Source organism: Procambarus clarkii, chromosome 17 (genome assembly GCF_040958095.1).
Source record: "Procambarus clarkii isolate CNS0578487 chromosome 17, FALCON_Pclarkii_2.0, whole genome shotgun sequence".
NCBI lineage: Eukaryota > Metazoa > Arthropoda > Malacostraca > Decapoda > Cambaridae > Procambarus > Procambarus clarkii.
In genome coordinates, this window is record NC_091166.1 from 5,134,868 (window position 1) to 5,152,702 (window position 17,835).

General features: G+C 42.6%; 1 protein-coding gene across 1 annotated transcript; it reads left to right on the top strand.

The window, feature by feature from the left end:
• The first annotated feature begins 5,033 nt into the window (after positions 1-5,033).
• On the top strand, positions 5,034-6,193 carry LOC138365564 (uncharacterized). The gene is made up of 2 exons (XM_069326037.1): positions 5,034-5,751; positions 6,141-6,193. Exons 1-2 carry the CDS (start codon positions 5,034-5,036, stop codon positions 6,191-6,193), a joined length of 771 nt encoding a protein of 256 aa, XP_069182138.1.
• Positions 6,194-17,835: the final 11,642 nt, after the last annotated feature.

Below are 17,835 nucleotides of genomic sequence, written 5' to 3' on the forward strand. Positions count from 1 at the left end.
AGTAATATCAGAAAGAATACCAGGAAGTAGCCTAAATGAACAGGCACATGCAAATGACCTGCTACGGATGTGCGATAGGTTTGCCTTAAACCAGCAAATAGTAGAACCAACTAGGAAGGAGAACACGCTGGACCTCATTTTCACTAATAATGATGAGTTGATCGGGAACATAATGATTACAAATACCTGTTACTCAGATCACAACTTAATTGAAGTTCTGACAACCATGGGGAATGGACCTTCAAAACCAGTCTAGATTCCCGGTGGAGGAGATTTCAGCAAATTCAACTTCAATAATAAACAGATAAACTGGGAGCAAATAAACCAGGACTTCACAGAAATAAACTGGGAAGAACAGCTAGAAAATGCAAACCTGAACCAGTGCCTGGAAAAAATAAGCTCAGTAGCACTAGAAATATGTTCAAACCGCATACCCCTAAGAAAAAAGAGAAAGAGATGCAGATTGGAACGGGAACGTCGTTCCCTATATAGGCGAAGAAAACGAATCGCGGAACAACTTGAGAGTCGCACCCTATCTCAAGAACGGCGAAGAAGGTTAGGTAGAGAAATAGAAACAATTGAACTCAAGCTACAAGAATCATACAAAACCCAGGAGAGGCAAAGAGAGCAAAAGGCCATCAGTGAAATAGAGAAATCCGAAATATTTTTTCTCCTATGCAAAATCAAGATCAAAAACCACATCTAGTATCGGGCCCCTGTGAAAGGGAGATGGAACTTTCACCGATGACAACAAAGAAATGAGCGAGTTACTGAGGAAGCAGTACGACTCTGTTTTCAGCGAGCCATTAAATGCACTAAAGATTGATAACCCAAATGAATTTTTCATGGATATGATACCAACATCAAATCATATATCAGACGTCGCCCTATCCCCACTAGATTTTGAAGAAGCCATAAACAGTATGCCTATGCACTCTGCACCAGGCCCAGATTCTTGGAACTCCATATTCATCAAGAACTGTAAAAAAACACTATCGTAGGCCGTTCACATTCTGTGGAGACAAAGCCTAGATGCTGGCGTTATCCCTGACATACTTAAAACAGCAGAGATAGCGCCACTCCATAAAGGAGGAAATAAGGCAGAGGCAAAAAATTACAGACCGATAGCACTAACATCGCACATCATAAACATTTTTGAGAGAGTGCTAAGAAGTAAGATCACAAAATACATGGAATCACAGCACCTCCATAACCCCGGACAACATGGTTTCAGAACAGGGCGCTCTTGCCTGTCGCAGTTGCTGGACCACTATGATATGGCATTAGATGCTATGGAAGACAAACATAACGCGGATGTAATTTACACAGATTTCGCAAAAGCCTTTGATAAATGTGACCATGGTGTTATTGCACATAAAATGCGTTCAAAAGGAATTACCGGGAAAATAGGCAGATGGATTCACAATTTCCTGACTAACAGAACCCAATGTGTAATAGTCAACAAAATAAAATCCAGCCCATCAACCGTCAAGAGCTCAGTCCCCCAGGGTACTGTGCTTGCTCCAGTACTTTTTCTCATCCTCATATCGTACATAGACCAGAACACAACCTATAGCACTGTATCATCCTTTGCAGATGACACTAGGATTTTCATGAGAGTTGGCAACATAGAGGACACGGCAAACCTCCAATCAGATGTAGATCAGGTCTTTCTATGGGCTACAGAAAATAATATGGTGTTTAACGAGGATAAGTTCCAGCTCATGCGCTACGGAAAAATTTAAAATATAAAAAGAGAAACCACGTACAAAACTCAGGCAAATCATAACATAGAACGAAAAGGCAATGTAAAGGATCTGGGTGTACTCATGTCGGAAGACCTTACCTTTAAAGAACACAATAAAGTAGCCGTCACAACTGCAAAAAAATGACAGGTTGGATAACAAGAACTTTTCACACTAGAGATGCTATACCGATGATGATACTTTTCAAAACACTTGTGCTCTTTAGAGTGGAGTACTGCTGCACAATGACAGCCCCTTTCAAAGCTGGAGAAATTGCTGACCTGGAGAGCGTGCAGAGATCCTTTACTGCTAGAATCCACTCAGTAAAACATCTAAATTACTGGGACCGACTAAAGAGCCTAAATCTGTACTCCCTTGAGCGCAGGCGGGAGAGATACATAATAATTTACACGTGGAAAATAATTGAGGGGCTGGTCCCAAACCTGCACACAGAAATAACATCACATGAGACCAGGAGGCATGGCAGGATGTGCAGAATACCCCCGTTGAAAAGCAGAGGTGCAACAGGTACTCTGAGAGAGAACTCTATCAACATCAAGGGCCCGAGACTGTTCAATACGCTTCCACTACACATAAGGGGCATAACTGGCCGACCCCTCACAGTGTTCAAGAGAGAACTGGATAAGCACCTCCAAAGGATACCTGATCAACCAGGCTGTGACTCATACGTCAGGCTGCGAGCAGCCGCGTCTAACAGCCTGGTTGATCAGTCCAGCAACCAGGAGGCCTGATCGACGACCGGGCCGCGGGGACACTAAGCCCCGGAAGCACCTCAAGGTGGCCTCATCATGATATTGTGATTTCTCAGTGTAATGAAATAAGGGCGAAGAGGTAGAACATCTTATTGACTGAGCCCGAGTTCATGGAGGATTTGTGTAAAACCCTGATTAGTGTCTCGGAGAGACTGCAGGATCCGTGTGAGGCCAGGTGGAACTCCCGGTTGCAATTATTTTATCATGTCGTGGCCTAGTCGATAAAGGTGCGTCTGGGATCCTCTCAGACGTGGGTTCGAACCCTCATCACGGCCCTTGTGGACTAGTTCATTTGATGCATCACGCTAGTGTGATTTCTGTGTGTATTAAGGTTAGTTTATTATTGTACTGGGGTTAGTTTGTACACGAACGCCTTAGCTGTTTGAAGACTTCAGTGTGGATATCAGAGGGACACGTGACCAGTGTGCCAGGAATAAGCCTCGTGGCTATGGTGTCTGTTCCCTAGTGGCGACAGGTTGCTGACGCTTAATTCCCAGGTGACCACAGATCTGCCGGAAGAATACAATCTAACAACTGCAACTTTACTTCCTACACAGATATGGCGCATTTAAATTATTAGTATTAAGAATATTTCTAGATTGTGAGAGGCTCACCCGGTTTGTGGTGTTCGCCTGCCTCATCACCGGTTCTATTTAAATAATATTCTAGGGCCCCTACAAAATAATGTTAGTTTTTTACACAGCCGGAAACGAGGTACTCCCGTTATTTGAGGTCGCGGCAGCTGAAGAACGTCTAGATGGCTCGGGTTCACGAGTATAAATGTAGCTGTTTTTTTTTTTTACTAAATCACGCGAGCAGTGTTCATTCCACAATGGCCGCCGCCCTCCTTCCCTGGCTCAGTCACGTTATTGGAACCGGCTAAATTTTGCCCATTTTTGGACGAAGTTAGGGCGGCGTTAATTTTACTGGTAGATTTATTTGATCCAGTCACAGTGAATAGTTTTTTTTATTAATTTTAACACTTGACTGGAAGTTTTTGTGATTATTAATATTGTATTAATATATTTTGTTGTGACGGGCGATATATATATATCCCATGTTTAAAGGAAAATTCCACTATAATCTCGTTTTCTTTGAATGAATTATTAAATTAATTTGTGTTAGTATTGGTTAATAGGTTAGTACAAGAACCGCAGCGCAATTATCTGCACATTGTAACTAGGATTATAGAGGTAGGTCAGTTTTTTCTCGACAGGTATGGATGGTCCTGATGCAAAATATACTCGCCAGGAAGGTATAGATGGTCATGATGCAAGGATGTACTCACAAAGCAGGCTTGGATGATCATGGCACAAGGATGTACTCACAAGGCATGTTTGGATGGTCATTATGCAAGGATGTACTCGCCAGGCAGGTTTGGATGGTCATTATGCAAGGATGTAATCGCCAGGCAGGTTTGGATGGTCATTATGCAAGGATGTACTCGCCAGGCAGGTTTGGATGGTCATTATGCAAAGATGTACTCGCCAGGCAGGTTTGGATAATCATTATGCAAGGAGGTACTCGCCGGGAAGGTATGGATGGTCATAGTACAAAGTGGAACTTGATAGGAAGGTTTAAATGGTTCCAGCAAGAAATGAAAAATAAAGACTTAAATAAAATGCATACGTTATTGCATTGCATTAACAAGTATTTGGATTTTATATACAAATTGGATTTTAATTGCAATATTTTATCTCTTTTCTATTACAGTGAAGAACATTGCTAGGAGCAAGAGCAGTATCTGATGAAGACAGCAGCTGTAGCAAGATCAGCAGCCAGAGGAGTGCCTGAGAACAGCAGCCAGAGGAGTGCCTGAGAACAGCAGCCAGAGGAGTGCCTGAGAACAGCAGCCAGAGGAGTGCCTGAGAACAGCAGCCAGAGGAGTGCCTGAGAACAGCAGCCAGAGGAGTGCCTGAGAACAGCAGCCAGAGGAGTGCCTGAGAACAGCAGCCAGAGGAGTGCCTGAGAACAGCAGCCAGAGGAGTGCCTGAGAACAGCAGCCAGAGGAGTGCCTGAGAACAGCAGCCAGAGGAGTGCCTGAGAACAGCAGCCAGAGGAGTGCCTGAGAACAGCAGCCAGGGGAGTGCCTGAGAACAGCAGCCAGAGGAGTGCCTGAGAACAGCAGCCAGAGGAGTGCCTGAGAACAGCAGCCAGAGGAGTGCCTGAGAACAGCAGCCAGAGGAGTGCCTGAGAACAGCAGCCAGAGGAGTGCCTGAGAACAGCAGCCAGAGGAGTGCCTGAGAACAGCAGCCAGAGGAGTGCCTGAGAACAGCAGCCAGGGGAGTGCCTGAGAACAGCAGCCAGGGGAGTGCCTGATAACAGCAGCAGCAACACAGGAAGAAGCTGCACACCCATAAGTACTCTACAGCAGCAGCAGTTGTGGCCAGAGCCAAAGATGAGTCAACACCACCACAATGGCCACAGGAAAGCACACAAGAAAGTCAGGATTAACAGAACGAGGAAGAGGCAGAGTTTGGTGACGACGTCTGCTGCGTTGCGGCTGTTTATTGTGATGGCTGCTACGGTGTCTCATGTCCACACCCTGGCTCTCCCGGCCCCTGCTGACACCCTGCCTCTCCAGGCCCCTGCTGATACCCTGCCTCTCCCGGCCCCTGCTGACACCCTGCCTCTCCCGGCCCCTACTGACTCCCTGCCTCTCCCGGCACCGGCTGACACCCTGCCTCTCCCGGCCCCTGCTGATTCCCTGCCTCTCCCGGCACCGGCTGACACCCTGCCTCTCCAGGCCCCTGCTGATACTCTGCCTCTCCAGGCCCCTGCTGATACTCTGCCTCTCCAGGCCCCTGCTGATACCCTGCCTCTCCCGGCACCGGCTGACACCCTGCCTCTCCCGGCCCCTGCTGATACCCTGCCTCTCCAGGCCCCTACTGACACCCTGCCTCTCCAGGCCCCTGCTGACACCGAGCTTGTTAATATGGTGCCTGATGGCATAGTACCTGATGGCATGGTGACTGTTGACATGGAGTTAGTTGACATGATTCCTACTAACACTCTGCCTGTTGGCACGGTGCTTGCTGATATCCTACCGGTTGAAACGTTATCTGCTGGCACCCTGCCTGCTGACATGGTACCTGCTGATCCATCATCTGGTGACTCATCGCCTGCTGATCCATCACCTGATGACCCATCACCTGCTGATCCATCACCTGCTAACCTGACAACTGCCTACCTGTTTCCATCTACTCTGCCCTCAACTTATCCAACTCGTCAAGGTATGTGTTATCATGTTATGAACAAGGCTGTTCTTTATAATTTAAAATAACAAAAGTTCATTAACGTAGGTGAAATTGCACACTAGATGAGAACAGATTACTTACAAAAGCACATGTGGCATGTTAAATATGCAAATGAAAGTTTATGATTAAGTAAACAGTCAGCATATGCAAATTAACCAGTAGGCATGTAATGTGTTAAGTTTACATGGGGAATTGAATGTATTAGTTAATTCTTATTTGTGATGGCAGCATTTTGAAATGTTAGTACCTAATTTGGAATAACATACAAATCCTGTTATATGTCTATGTAATTACGTATCAAGAAACTAGGCTTATGTCTTGATATGTTTCATGTATTAGGTTGTAGTTTTTCTTGTGATTCACAGAGACTAGCGTAATAGATCGTAGGCAGTTTGTAAGCATAGTTACCATACCTTAAGAGTTATAAAGTAATTGAACAGAGGTGCCCTATGTCCATATAGCTTTCATTTAATGATCGACAGAGAGTTGTCATGAAATTTCATACACCAGCTGAAGGTGCAATTTTGCTACATTTCCAGCTGTGGTTTAAAGGGACAGATGTATACCCCTGATTTCAGAAATATTATACTTTGTAACGGGTTTTTCGTGGCTGGCAATATACTACATACCTGGAGATGTTTCATTGTTATTAGGTATATATAATACATGCTATGTTACCTGTTATTTAAGCTACACGTGTCTGTTAAAGTATACTTGGCTACACGGAGTGAGAAAGCGAGCAACTTTACTGCCTCCCAGAGTTAAAAGTCAGTTTGTCTATTGATGTTGTAGATATAGAACATGTACTACTGGGCAACTACTCCAACAATTAATTACCCTTTCTACCTTTAAGTTAAATGATTGTTTTAGGGTCAAGTATTTAATAAGTTGGTTACAATATAAGATGAAAATATTTCCACAGTTTTTTATAAAGTAATAAAAATTTTATTGTAAAATAAAATTTGAGAAACTGCATAAGTGACAAAAATCTTGTAAACTCTTTCTATAAGTTTCTAATGAGGGAAAGATTTTTCCCCATGGCAGGGAGAAATAACTGTAGAGTAAGCTTTACCATTAAATAATATCAACACAATACAATATCTTGAATGTGGATATTTTAACACCAGAACGATAGCCTAGTTAATAAAATAGAGTCAACAATTGAATCACGACAAACACGATTTGTATTATTTAAAATTTAAAACAGTCTTATCTTTCCACATTTGACACAATTCAATGCTGCACAATAATGACAATTATATGCACATTAAAGTTTCCATCAAACTCTAAAGAATTATGTTATCAAGATAATTATTAATAAGTATGACCACTGGTAAATGTGTAAACATAGAAAATGTTAAGGAATGGGTTGCTTGCTGCTCCAAAATTACATCGGATTTTTGACATAGAGTTACTTAGGCCAAAAACTGAAGCACCATAAATCGTAGCGGCTCGCAAAATGTTCGTACTCTGTTTTCTGTTAGTGGGTCCTCGTGTAGGGTAATTTCAGGAAATTTAGTACATCAGTTTAGTACGTTAGAAACGTATGGGAGAACGGGCTGGAGCAGCGAGCAGCCCTTCGTCTGCATCATATGGATACTTAAATCCCTGTTATTGGGTTGGTATAAGAGGGATTGACTGAACACTTTACCTGTCTCCCTAATATTAACTTGATATACTTATGCAACTACAATGCTCTTCGCCTGACAATATATAATCATTACTGACTATGTCTTGAAGTTTGAGTTAAAGAGGCAGAAAGGGACCTCAGGAATCCTCAAGGTGTGCCTTCGGCCTGTAATCCAACGTAACAGTGATTGTCAGGTGAGTATAACATCTCTATCTCCATGCACATATTATCTGGATCCATTTATTGATGTATAATTATATATTCAGATGATGAGTCATAATAACGTGGCTGAAAAATGTTGACCAAATCACTCACTAGAAATTTAAGAGACGACGACGTTTCGGTCCGTCCTGGACCATTATCAAGTCGATTGTGATGAGACGCGGGAGGCAAGGGCATTAAGTAGGCAAGAGAGAAATGAGGAGATGGAAATCTTAGAGGAAGATAAGAGCAAGGCAAAAGGTACGGAAGGTAAGGTGTAATAAAGGGTGTAATAATAGGAATAAGAAAGGGATCGTAAGAGAAAGAAAAACAAAGATAAAAGGAAGGGTAGGATTATGTTAGGTCACGTTTGTTAGAAAGTGTAGACCATTTGAGTACATACTGTGAAAGGGAAGAGTCAACAGCAACAAAGCCAGGACTAGGTTGTGTATCAGAGCCGATTCGACAAGACGGCGTCTGTGTAGAGGTAGGAAAGATTATTTTAGAGGAAGACCAATGAATAGGATGATTAGGATCTCTAACATGACAGAAGAGAACATTGTTTGTGTCTGCGGACTTAACTCTTCTTTTGTGTTCCTTTTGTCTATCATTTAGTGTTCGGCCAGTTTCACCAAAGTATTAGAGAGGACAAGACGAACAGCGAATAGAGTAGACACCAGCAGCATTAGAAGCAGGAAGAGTAGTGTGAACTAGATTGCTACGAAGAGTGTTAGTTTGTCGAAAGACGAGCTTTATGTCAAGAGGACGAAAGGTATTAGTAGGAGTTTTGAGTTCAGAAATGAAGGGAAGGCAGAGCAGTGCTAATTGTGTCGGAAGTAGGTTTAGGATGAAAGAAATTTCGTTTAGCTTGAGAATAGACACAATTGATAAAATAAAACGGGTAACCAAGGCGAGAGAATGATTTGTAGATAAAGGAAATTTCAGAATCAAGAACCTGAGGGTCGCTGATGCGTAGAGCGCGGAGGAAGAGAAACAAGAATATTTTTCTGAAGAGGATGATGGTAGGAAAGGAAGTGAATGTACTTGAAAATGGTCCAGGCCGGACCGAAACGTCGTCGTCCCTTCAATTTCTAGTGTGTGGTTTGGTCAACATAATTATATATTCTTACTCAAATGCTGGCTACATAGTATAACATCAACCAAACACTGGTAGTGATCTGTTCACACTTGTATGTCTACATAACTTTATTGTGCAATTAGGGCAGACCTTAATAATCTAAAATTCAAATCCCAGTGTGCTGATGGAAATTCCCTGATGAAATGATAATTAACGTTAAGCAATAAACTCACTTGTAGGTCTCCGATTCTCGTACATTATATATGAGAATGTATAGTCTTCAACACAATAATGCCTGTAGCCTCTTCACTTTCAAAATATGTACTATAGTATTGGATTAACCACCTTGAAAAAACTCATTAACTTAGATATTTAGGATTACGGAGCATTTTGGTTTCAAATTTCCATTTACATGATACACATGAGCAATGTAAAATTTTTCCATTTGTCCCATTTTACATTCCATGCGGTTGTGATCCATGAGTCTTTCAATTTTTACCGAGTCCTCAGTACTTCAGTTCACACATGAACTTCGTATCGACTGTGCATTCCCTCTCCTCGACGTATACGTCAAAACCAGAGACGCCACATTTACTACTGACGTCTACACGACACCATCAATCAGGGGTGTGTGTGTGTGTGGATGGCCTCAGTGAGTGACGCTACTGATACAAGACAAGTGTGATGAACTCATACAAACGTAGACCTCTCACCCACTGCACAAACTGCACCCAGCGCACAAAGAATTGGAGAGTATGGCGCAAGCCCCAGTAAACTATGGATAAACAAAGAAGTGAACACCTGTATTACGAAGTATCTAAATAAATTGTACAACGCCACCCACACCAGCAGTCGCCCCCACGCAAGTTAGTCAGTAAACTAGCCCGACATTCAAGAAAATAGGCAAGCAGGCAGTCAGGCTGACAGGAAGGCAAGATAATAGCCAGGGAGACAGAAAGGCAGACAGAGGCAAGCGATCTGGAAGGCAGGCCATCAGAAAGGAAGACAGGCTTGCAGAATGGCCAAAAGCAGGAGGTAAAGCAGAATGACAATCAGGCTGGTAGGTTTGCAAAATGGCAGGCAGGTTGACAGGATGGCATGGAGTCTGGGAGGCAGGATTGCAAGCAGGCTGGGAGGCATGATTCAGGCGGGAAGGATGAGAGGCAGGTTGGCAGGACAGCAGATTAACTGGCAGGCGGGACGTCCTGCAGATTGGCAGGAAGGCTGGCAGATTGGCTGACAGGCTGTGAGGCACACTGATATCATGGCAAGGAGTGTGTCATGATGGCAGGCAGGCTAGTAGTACGGCAGGTAAGCTGGCAAGCAGGCTGGCAGGAGAGAAGGAAGAACGGCAACAGGCTGGCAGGTCGGAAGACTGGTTGACAGGATGGTTGACAGGACGGCAGTAAGGTTGACAAGATGCAGGAAAGTTGACTGGATTGCAGGCAATACAGCAGGTAGGCTGACAGGAAGGCATACAGGCTGGTAGGACGTCAGGCAGGAAGCTGAAAGATTGGCGATCAGTCTGTGAGACACGCTGGTATGATAGCAGGCAGGCTAGCAGGATGGCAGAACTGCAGGCACACTTGCAGGAGGGTAAACAGGCTTTGATGGTCGACAGAACGGCAGGCAGTATTGGAAATTTCCAACAGTTATTCTCATCTGTGGGGAAATCTGGCTCCAGTATAATACTAATAAAATGTATAATTTCAAATGTAAAATAATGATAAATTCTAAGATAGCTCGAAGGACCAGAATGAGTAATTAAATAAGAAAATCCGTGACTTATAGATCTATGATTATATAAATAAATTCTATTAATTAAGCAATGACTGTAAATTATATAATTCTAGAGTCAGCCTCCCATGTCACATTTTTGGGGGGTATTCTATAAGATTAATCTATGTGTAACATATATTATGCAATAATGATAATAATTATAATATGCACACACATAGGTAATGAGTAAAATATGTAATGCAAAATACTACTGCAATGCGAAAATTAATAATGCATAAATGGCAGTATCAGATATATAGATATATGTATATGGACTCTGAATAATAAGGTACTATATACAATGAAAACTGTTTATGTCTCAGCTGTGACAGGGGACGTAGATGCAATCCACTGTACGCCAGGCTGGAAACTGTTTGAGATAGTGTTACTTGGCACACGTGAGGGTATGACGGTCACACGCTTCCTCAGGAGTGTTGCACCTTGCTGCAATAATGATAATTCCGTAATTTCCACCCCAAACTAGTATTTACACACATATAAGTTAATATAAAAATATTTGGAGGGGAAAGAACTGCACTTACATGGAATTTTGGGTACTCCTGCAGCGTGAGGACATGGCTACCTATATTAATCATATTTAAGAGCTCTATAAATATTAATAAAAGGTAAAATGCCTGCCGAACTGGTGTCCGTGATTCTGGTAAGCTGCGTCCTCAATCTGACATCGAAGGATGTTCGGATGCCGGCTGGATGAGCAGATTTTTCGGACCGCTTACGGAACACCATAACACCACGCTTCGTGTTGGTAATGGCGAGAGTCCTCTCTCTCCTCCTTCCCCAAAGTCGCGCATGCGCAATAGCTCGCCGTGAGGATTCGACCATAAATTACATTTATTTATTAACGCTAAATAGGGAAGGGGGCGTGTATGAACACTCTTGATGGTTCAGATAAATTCTCTATGTGGTGATGTTTAATTCTCACAGTGCACGTCAGTTAATGTAGACGGCACAAATAAAACAATACGGGCTTGGTGGTGGAAATGATGTTAGATTATGATATGATTTACTGGAACAGCGACTAAGCTGGGTAAAGAAATTCCAGTAAACTATTGTATACTAAAGTAAACCTATTACTAAATTATTATTCCTAATAAAGGAAAGTAAATGGTTACATTGGTGTTAGATCTACAAGTATGTGGAAATTTTATCCCCCGTGCGTGGGTGACGCAATTCTAGAAGAAATTACATGATGTTCCACAACCAAATTCAGTAAATTCTACAATACTAAACTACGTATTAGTAGTGTTAGTCAATTATTACTCTTAATACAGGAAATACATCCTGTTGTATTAAGGATTATTACAGGAAATAATACTCATACCTAATACAACAGGAAATACATCCTGCTGTATTAGGGATGAGAATAACTGTTGAAAATTTCCAACATCATCCCTAATACAATAGGATGTATTTCCTGTATACACACACTTCACACTCATTTACTAATCCTTAGTACAATGAGATGTATTTCCTGTACTAAACGTAATAATTAACTAACACTACCAATCCGTAGTTTAGTATCACAGACTTCATTGCATTAGGATGTGGAACATCATGTAATTTCTCCTAGAATTGTGGCAGTGTTGCGTCAGCCACCCACGGAGAATAAATTTCCACATATCTATAGATGTAATAGAAGTCCAACCATTTACTTACCTTTATCAAGGATAATTATTTAGTAATAGGTTTACTTTATTTAGTATACAACAGTTTACTGGAATTTCTTTACCAAGCTTGATAGCTGTTCCAGTAAATAATATTTTAATCTAAAATGATTTTCACCTCCAAAGGATTGTCGTTTTATTTGTGCAGTCTACATTAACAGAGTAGCACTACGAGAAAATATATTACCACATAATGCGTTTATATATGACGTAAATTTTCGTCGTAAACACTTCCTTCCCTATTAAACTTCATATAATTAAATATAACTTATTCTCGGGGCCCCCACTGAGAGCTATCGTGCATGCACGTCCCGAGAGGGAAGGGGACTCTCGCCATTTTTGATCAACTGGCAGTACGGTGTTCCGAAGCGGTCCTTACTGATCCCACAATCTAGCAAGCATCCGTACATCATCGGGCTTCAGATTGAGGACGCAGCTTACCAGAATCATGGACACCAGTTCGGCAGACATTTTTACCTTTTGTATTATTATTTTAAGCTCTAATAATAATTAATATAGGTGCCATATCGTGACGCTGCAGGCGATAAAATAAACCCCATGTAAGTGTTGTTTCCACCCCTCCAAATATTTAGATATTGCATTTATGTGTGTGAATACTAATTTGGAGTGGAAATTATAGAATTTAATTATTGAGGCCTGGGGCAACACCACTGAGGAAGCCTGTGACTCATATACTCACGTGTTCCAAGGATCACTATCTCAAGCTGTTTCCAGACTGTTGTAGAGACTGGACTCCACCTACGTCCCTCTGTCACATCTGAGATTTAATCAGTTTTCATTGTAGATAGTACCTTTTAATTATTGAGTCAATACATACTATATTGCATTGATTACATATTAATCTTTATCGTGCATTAGTATTTTTGCATTACAAGTTTTTATCATTATCTATGTGTGTACATATTGTCATTATTATTATCATATAATATATGTTGCACGTAGATTAATCTCATAGAATACCCCCCAAGATGTGTCATGGGAAGCTGGTTCTAGATTGTATAGAATTTAGTCACTGCAGAATAGAATATTAGAATTTATTACATATATTCATAGAGATCAATAAGTCACTGGTTCTCTCATTTAACAACGCATTCTGGTCTTTCGAGCTATATTAGAATTATTATTATTTGCATTTATAGAATTATACATTTTATCAGTATTAAACTAGAGCCAGATTCCCCCTCAGGCAGGCTGACATGAGGTCAGGGAAGCTGGCAGAATGGTAAGATGGCAGGCAGGACGGCAGACAAGTTAGCAGGCTGGCAGATTGAATGGCAGCCAGGATGGCGGGACGGAAATTAGGCTAACCTGCTTTTGTCTGTCCTAATATCAGGCTATTTAGCAGGCTGGCAGGCAGGCTGGCAGGACGACAGGCAGGTTGGGAGAACGGCAAACTGGCTCGTAGGCAGATCGGTAGGTAGGCTGGCAGAACGGCAGACAGGCTGGCAGGCATGCTGGTAGGCAGAACAGTAGGTAAGCTGGCAGACAGGCTGGTAGGTAGGCCGACAGGATGGCAGGCAGGGTAGCTAGAACGCACTCTGGCAGGCTAGCTGACAAGCAGGTTGGGAAAGTTGGGAGGCAGCCTTGAGTTAAGATGGTCAGTAACCACAAGTGGGTAATCTGGTTTTGTCTGAGCCTTAAATATATGATGGAGGAATTGTTAAACAGAGCAGTATGTACGGAGTAGTTTGGAACCCTAAAGACATGCTGCATTTTTATCAGATTAATAATGGCAACTAACTCTAGCAAGCTAGAGTATCATAACCTTTAGTCAGACCCACCTCTTCCCATGGACACCTTTAGACAGACCCACCTCTTCCCGTGGACACCTTTAGTCAGACCCACCTCTTCCCGTGGACACCTTTAGTCAGACCCACCTCTTCCCGTGGACACCTTTAGTCAGACCCACCTCTTCCCATGGACACCTTTAGTCAGACCCACCTCTTCCCATGGGCACCTTTAGTCAGACCCACCTCTTCCCATGGACACTTTAGTCAGACCCACCTCTTCCCATGGACACCTTTAGTCAGACCCACCTCTTCCCATGGGCACCTTTAGTCAGACCCACCTCTTCCCGTGGACACCTTTAGTCAGACCCACCTCTTCCCATGGACACTTTTAGTCAGACCCACCTCTTCCCATGGACACTTTTAGTAAGACCCACCTCTTCCCATGGACACTTTTAGTAAGACCCACCTCTTCCCATGGACACTTTTAGTAAGACCCACCTCTTCCCATGGACACCTTTAGTCAGACCCACCTCTTCCCATAGGCACCTTTAGACAGACCCACCTCTTCCCATGGATACCTTTAGTCAGACCCACCTCTTCCCGTGGACACCTTTAGTCAGACCCACCTCTTCCCATGGACACTTTTAGTCAGACCCACCTCTTCCCATGGACACTTTTAGTAAGACCCACCTCTTCCCATAGGCACCTTTAGACAGACCCACCTCTTCCCATGGACACCTTTAGTGAGACCCACCTCTTCCCATGGACACCTTTAGTCAGACCCACCTCTTCCCATGGACACTTTTAGTAAGACCCACCTCTTCCCATAGGCACCTTTAGACAGACCCACCTCTTCCCATGGGCACCTTTAGTGAGACCCACCTCTTCCCATGGGCACCTTTAGTCAGACCCACCTCTTCCCATGGACACCTTTAGACAGACCCACCTCTTCCCATGGACACCTTTAGTCAGACCCACCTCTTCCCGTGGACACCTTTAGACAGACCCACCTCTTCCCATGGACACCTTTAGACAGACCCACCTCTTCCCATGGACACTTTTAGTCAGACCCACCTCTTCCCATGGACACTTTTAGTAAGACCCACCTCTTCCCATGGACACCTTTAGTCAGACCCACCTCTTCCCATAGGCACCTTTAGACAGACCCACCTCTTCCCATGGACACCTTTAGTCAGACCCACCTCTTCCCATGGACACTTTTAGTAAGACCCACCTCTTCCCATGGACACCTTTAGTCAGACCCACCTCTTCCCATGGACACCAAGGCAGGACTGTGGGAATTTACATATGAGAGCAATATTTAATAAGTTTAATTTTATATGAATAATTATTAAATTTTGGTTAATCATATATTTAATTACATTATAAGTTTATTTAATTAAAAGTAGTGGACTGAATCAGTCTGCACAACTGACTCCTTACACACTTATTGTATTTAAAACCATAAATAACTAATTATAAAAAAAATCTGTTAATTAAGTTAAGAATTTGGATTTATGGCGTTGCTTTGCTGTACGGTCTTGCTCTCAGTCTGGACGCCAGCCTGCCTACAATATACATTGCAGTAATGCATACAAAATTTATTGAATTATTAAATCACGAATTAGGATGATTTATTATCGGGAATACTTACCCATCAGTGCTGGTTGATCATGCCACATAACCATATCAGGCTGGTAAACTAAGAAGGGCCACTCCCTATAGCTATCAGAAATGGAACAAGGCACTTCCCTTATTGTAGAAGAGGTCAATCAGCGGAGTGTACCATAGGAACCTTAATACTCTTCAAAACTCCAGCCCTGCATCAAGTGTACTCACCTAATTGTGCTTGCGGGGTTTGAGCTTTGGCTCTATGGTCCTGCCTCTCAACTGTCAATCAACTGGTGTACAGGTTCCTGAGCCTACTGGGCTCTATCATATTTACGTTTAAAACTCTGTATGGAGTCAGCCTCCACCACATCACTGCTTAATGAATTCCATTTGTTAACTACTCTGACACTGAAAAAGTTCTTTTTAACGTCCCTGTGACTCATTTGGGTACCCAGTTTCCACCTATGTCCCCTTGTTCGCATACCACCCGTGTTAAAGAGTTTATCTTTATCTACCCTGTCAATCCTCTGAGAATTTTGTAGGTAGTGATCATGTCTCACCTTACTCTTCTGTCTTTTAATGTCGTGAGGTGCATTTCTCTCAGCCTTTCCTCGTAACCCATGCCTCTTAGTTCTGGGACTAGTCTAGTGGCATATCTCTGAACTTTTTCAAGCTTTGCCTTGTGCTTGACAAGGTACGGGCTCTATGCTGGGGCCGCATACTCCAGGACTGGTTTTACATATGTGGTGTACAAGATTCTGAACGATTCCTTACACAGGTTCCTGAAGGCAGTTCTGATGTTAGGCAACCTCGCATATGCCACAGATGTTATTCTTTTGATGTGGGCTTCAGGAGACAGGGTTGGTGTGATATCAACTCCTAGATCCTTCTCTCTCTCTGTCCGTTTCATGAAAGACTTTATCTCCCATTCTGTATCCTGTGTCTGGCATCCTGTTTCCACGGCCTTGTTTCATTACCTTACATTTACTTGGGTTGAACTTTAGTAGCCATTTGTTGGACCATTCATGCAGTCTGTCTAGGTCATCTTGTAGTCTCATACTGTCTTCCACAGTCTTAATCCTCCTCATAATTTTTGCATCATAAGCAAACATTGAGAGGAATGATTCTATACCATCTGGGAGATCATTGACATATATATAAGAAACAGTATGGGTCCAAGGACTGAACTCTACGGGACCCCACTGGTGACATCTCGCCAATCTGAGACCTCACCCCGCACAGTGACTCGCTGTCTTCTGTTACTTAGGTACTCCCTTAGAGTGTGTTCCGTTTGGGTTAAGTGTAATATGGCGAGTCTCCTTTCTCAGTCAAGGAGCGCTCTTGTCCATATATATATTTTATCACAATCCCAGAGGAGAGGTTTTTAAATTTTACTTTCTTTAATATGATTTCAGCTTTTATTTATTTTGTTAATTTATGCTGAAAACCGTAACCAGCTTCTATGAATTAAATATTTATGTATAGACACAAATACGCTCTTTACTCTACATGTTTGTGACGTGGCGGTCACATTTTCTCCACAATGAGTGGAGGAATTATTTACATTTCTTCCTATTGAAGATAAACTTAACTTTAATTTTGTTATGATGGTTCTACACAGCAACAGAAACTATCTTTTCCTGATGTATATTTAGTTAGGTAAAAATAATAACTATTAATAAATATTATGTGGGAAAGTTCCCACATAATTCCAGGGAAAAGAAACATGGATCGGAACCCACTGTTTAGGACTAGCCGAACACTTCATTACACCTTTTCAGATTTTTTTAAATACTGTTTTAATTTTACTTTGCACTCCAGTGCAGCAGTACGTACAGGGTGTACGTCCAGTATTAGAGGTCTCTTGGCGACTTCTTCTCCAGCCAACTCCAGTGGTACTAATATTTATAATGTCTTGAGGCTAGTGGTGCCTTTGCACTTTACTTTTACTATCGTCAAGGTACCCTGGCTGTGTTGGTGAACACAAACAATACATCCTATAAGCCACTCTGAACGTGCGGCTGTTGCTGTCCATTAGAACAACATCGCCATGGTTGTAAGTGAATTCGGTTATAGGGGTTGGTAGCCCCATTGTGATACTCACGCAGAACAGTTTATTCTTCCTTGTCCAAAATTCATTCGACCGACTGATTACTTGTGACAGGTGTTTATAACTCCGAGGTAAACCATTTTCCCCAACGTTTGAAGGATCTTTACGTTCTTCATTAGTGAGGGAGGCAATAGGGGTGACAGATCCTCCATACATCAGATGAGATGGACTAACCGGCTCGTGTTGTGAGTTGCCGTCAGAAAGGTAAGTCAGTG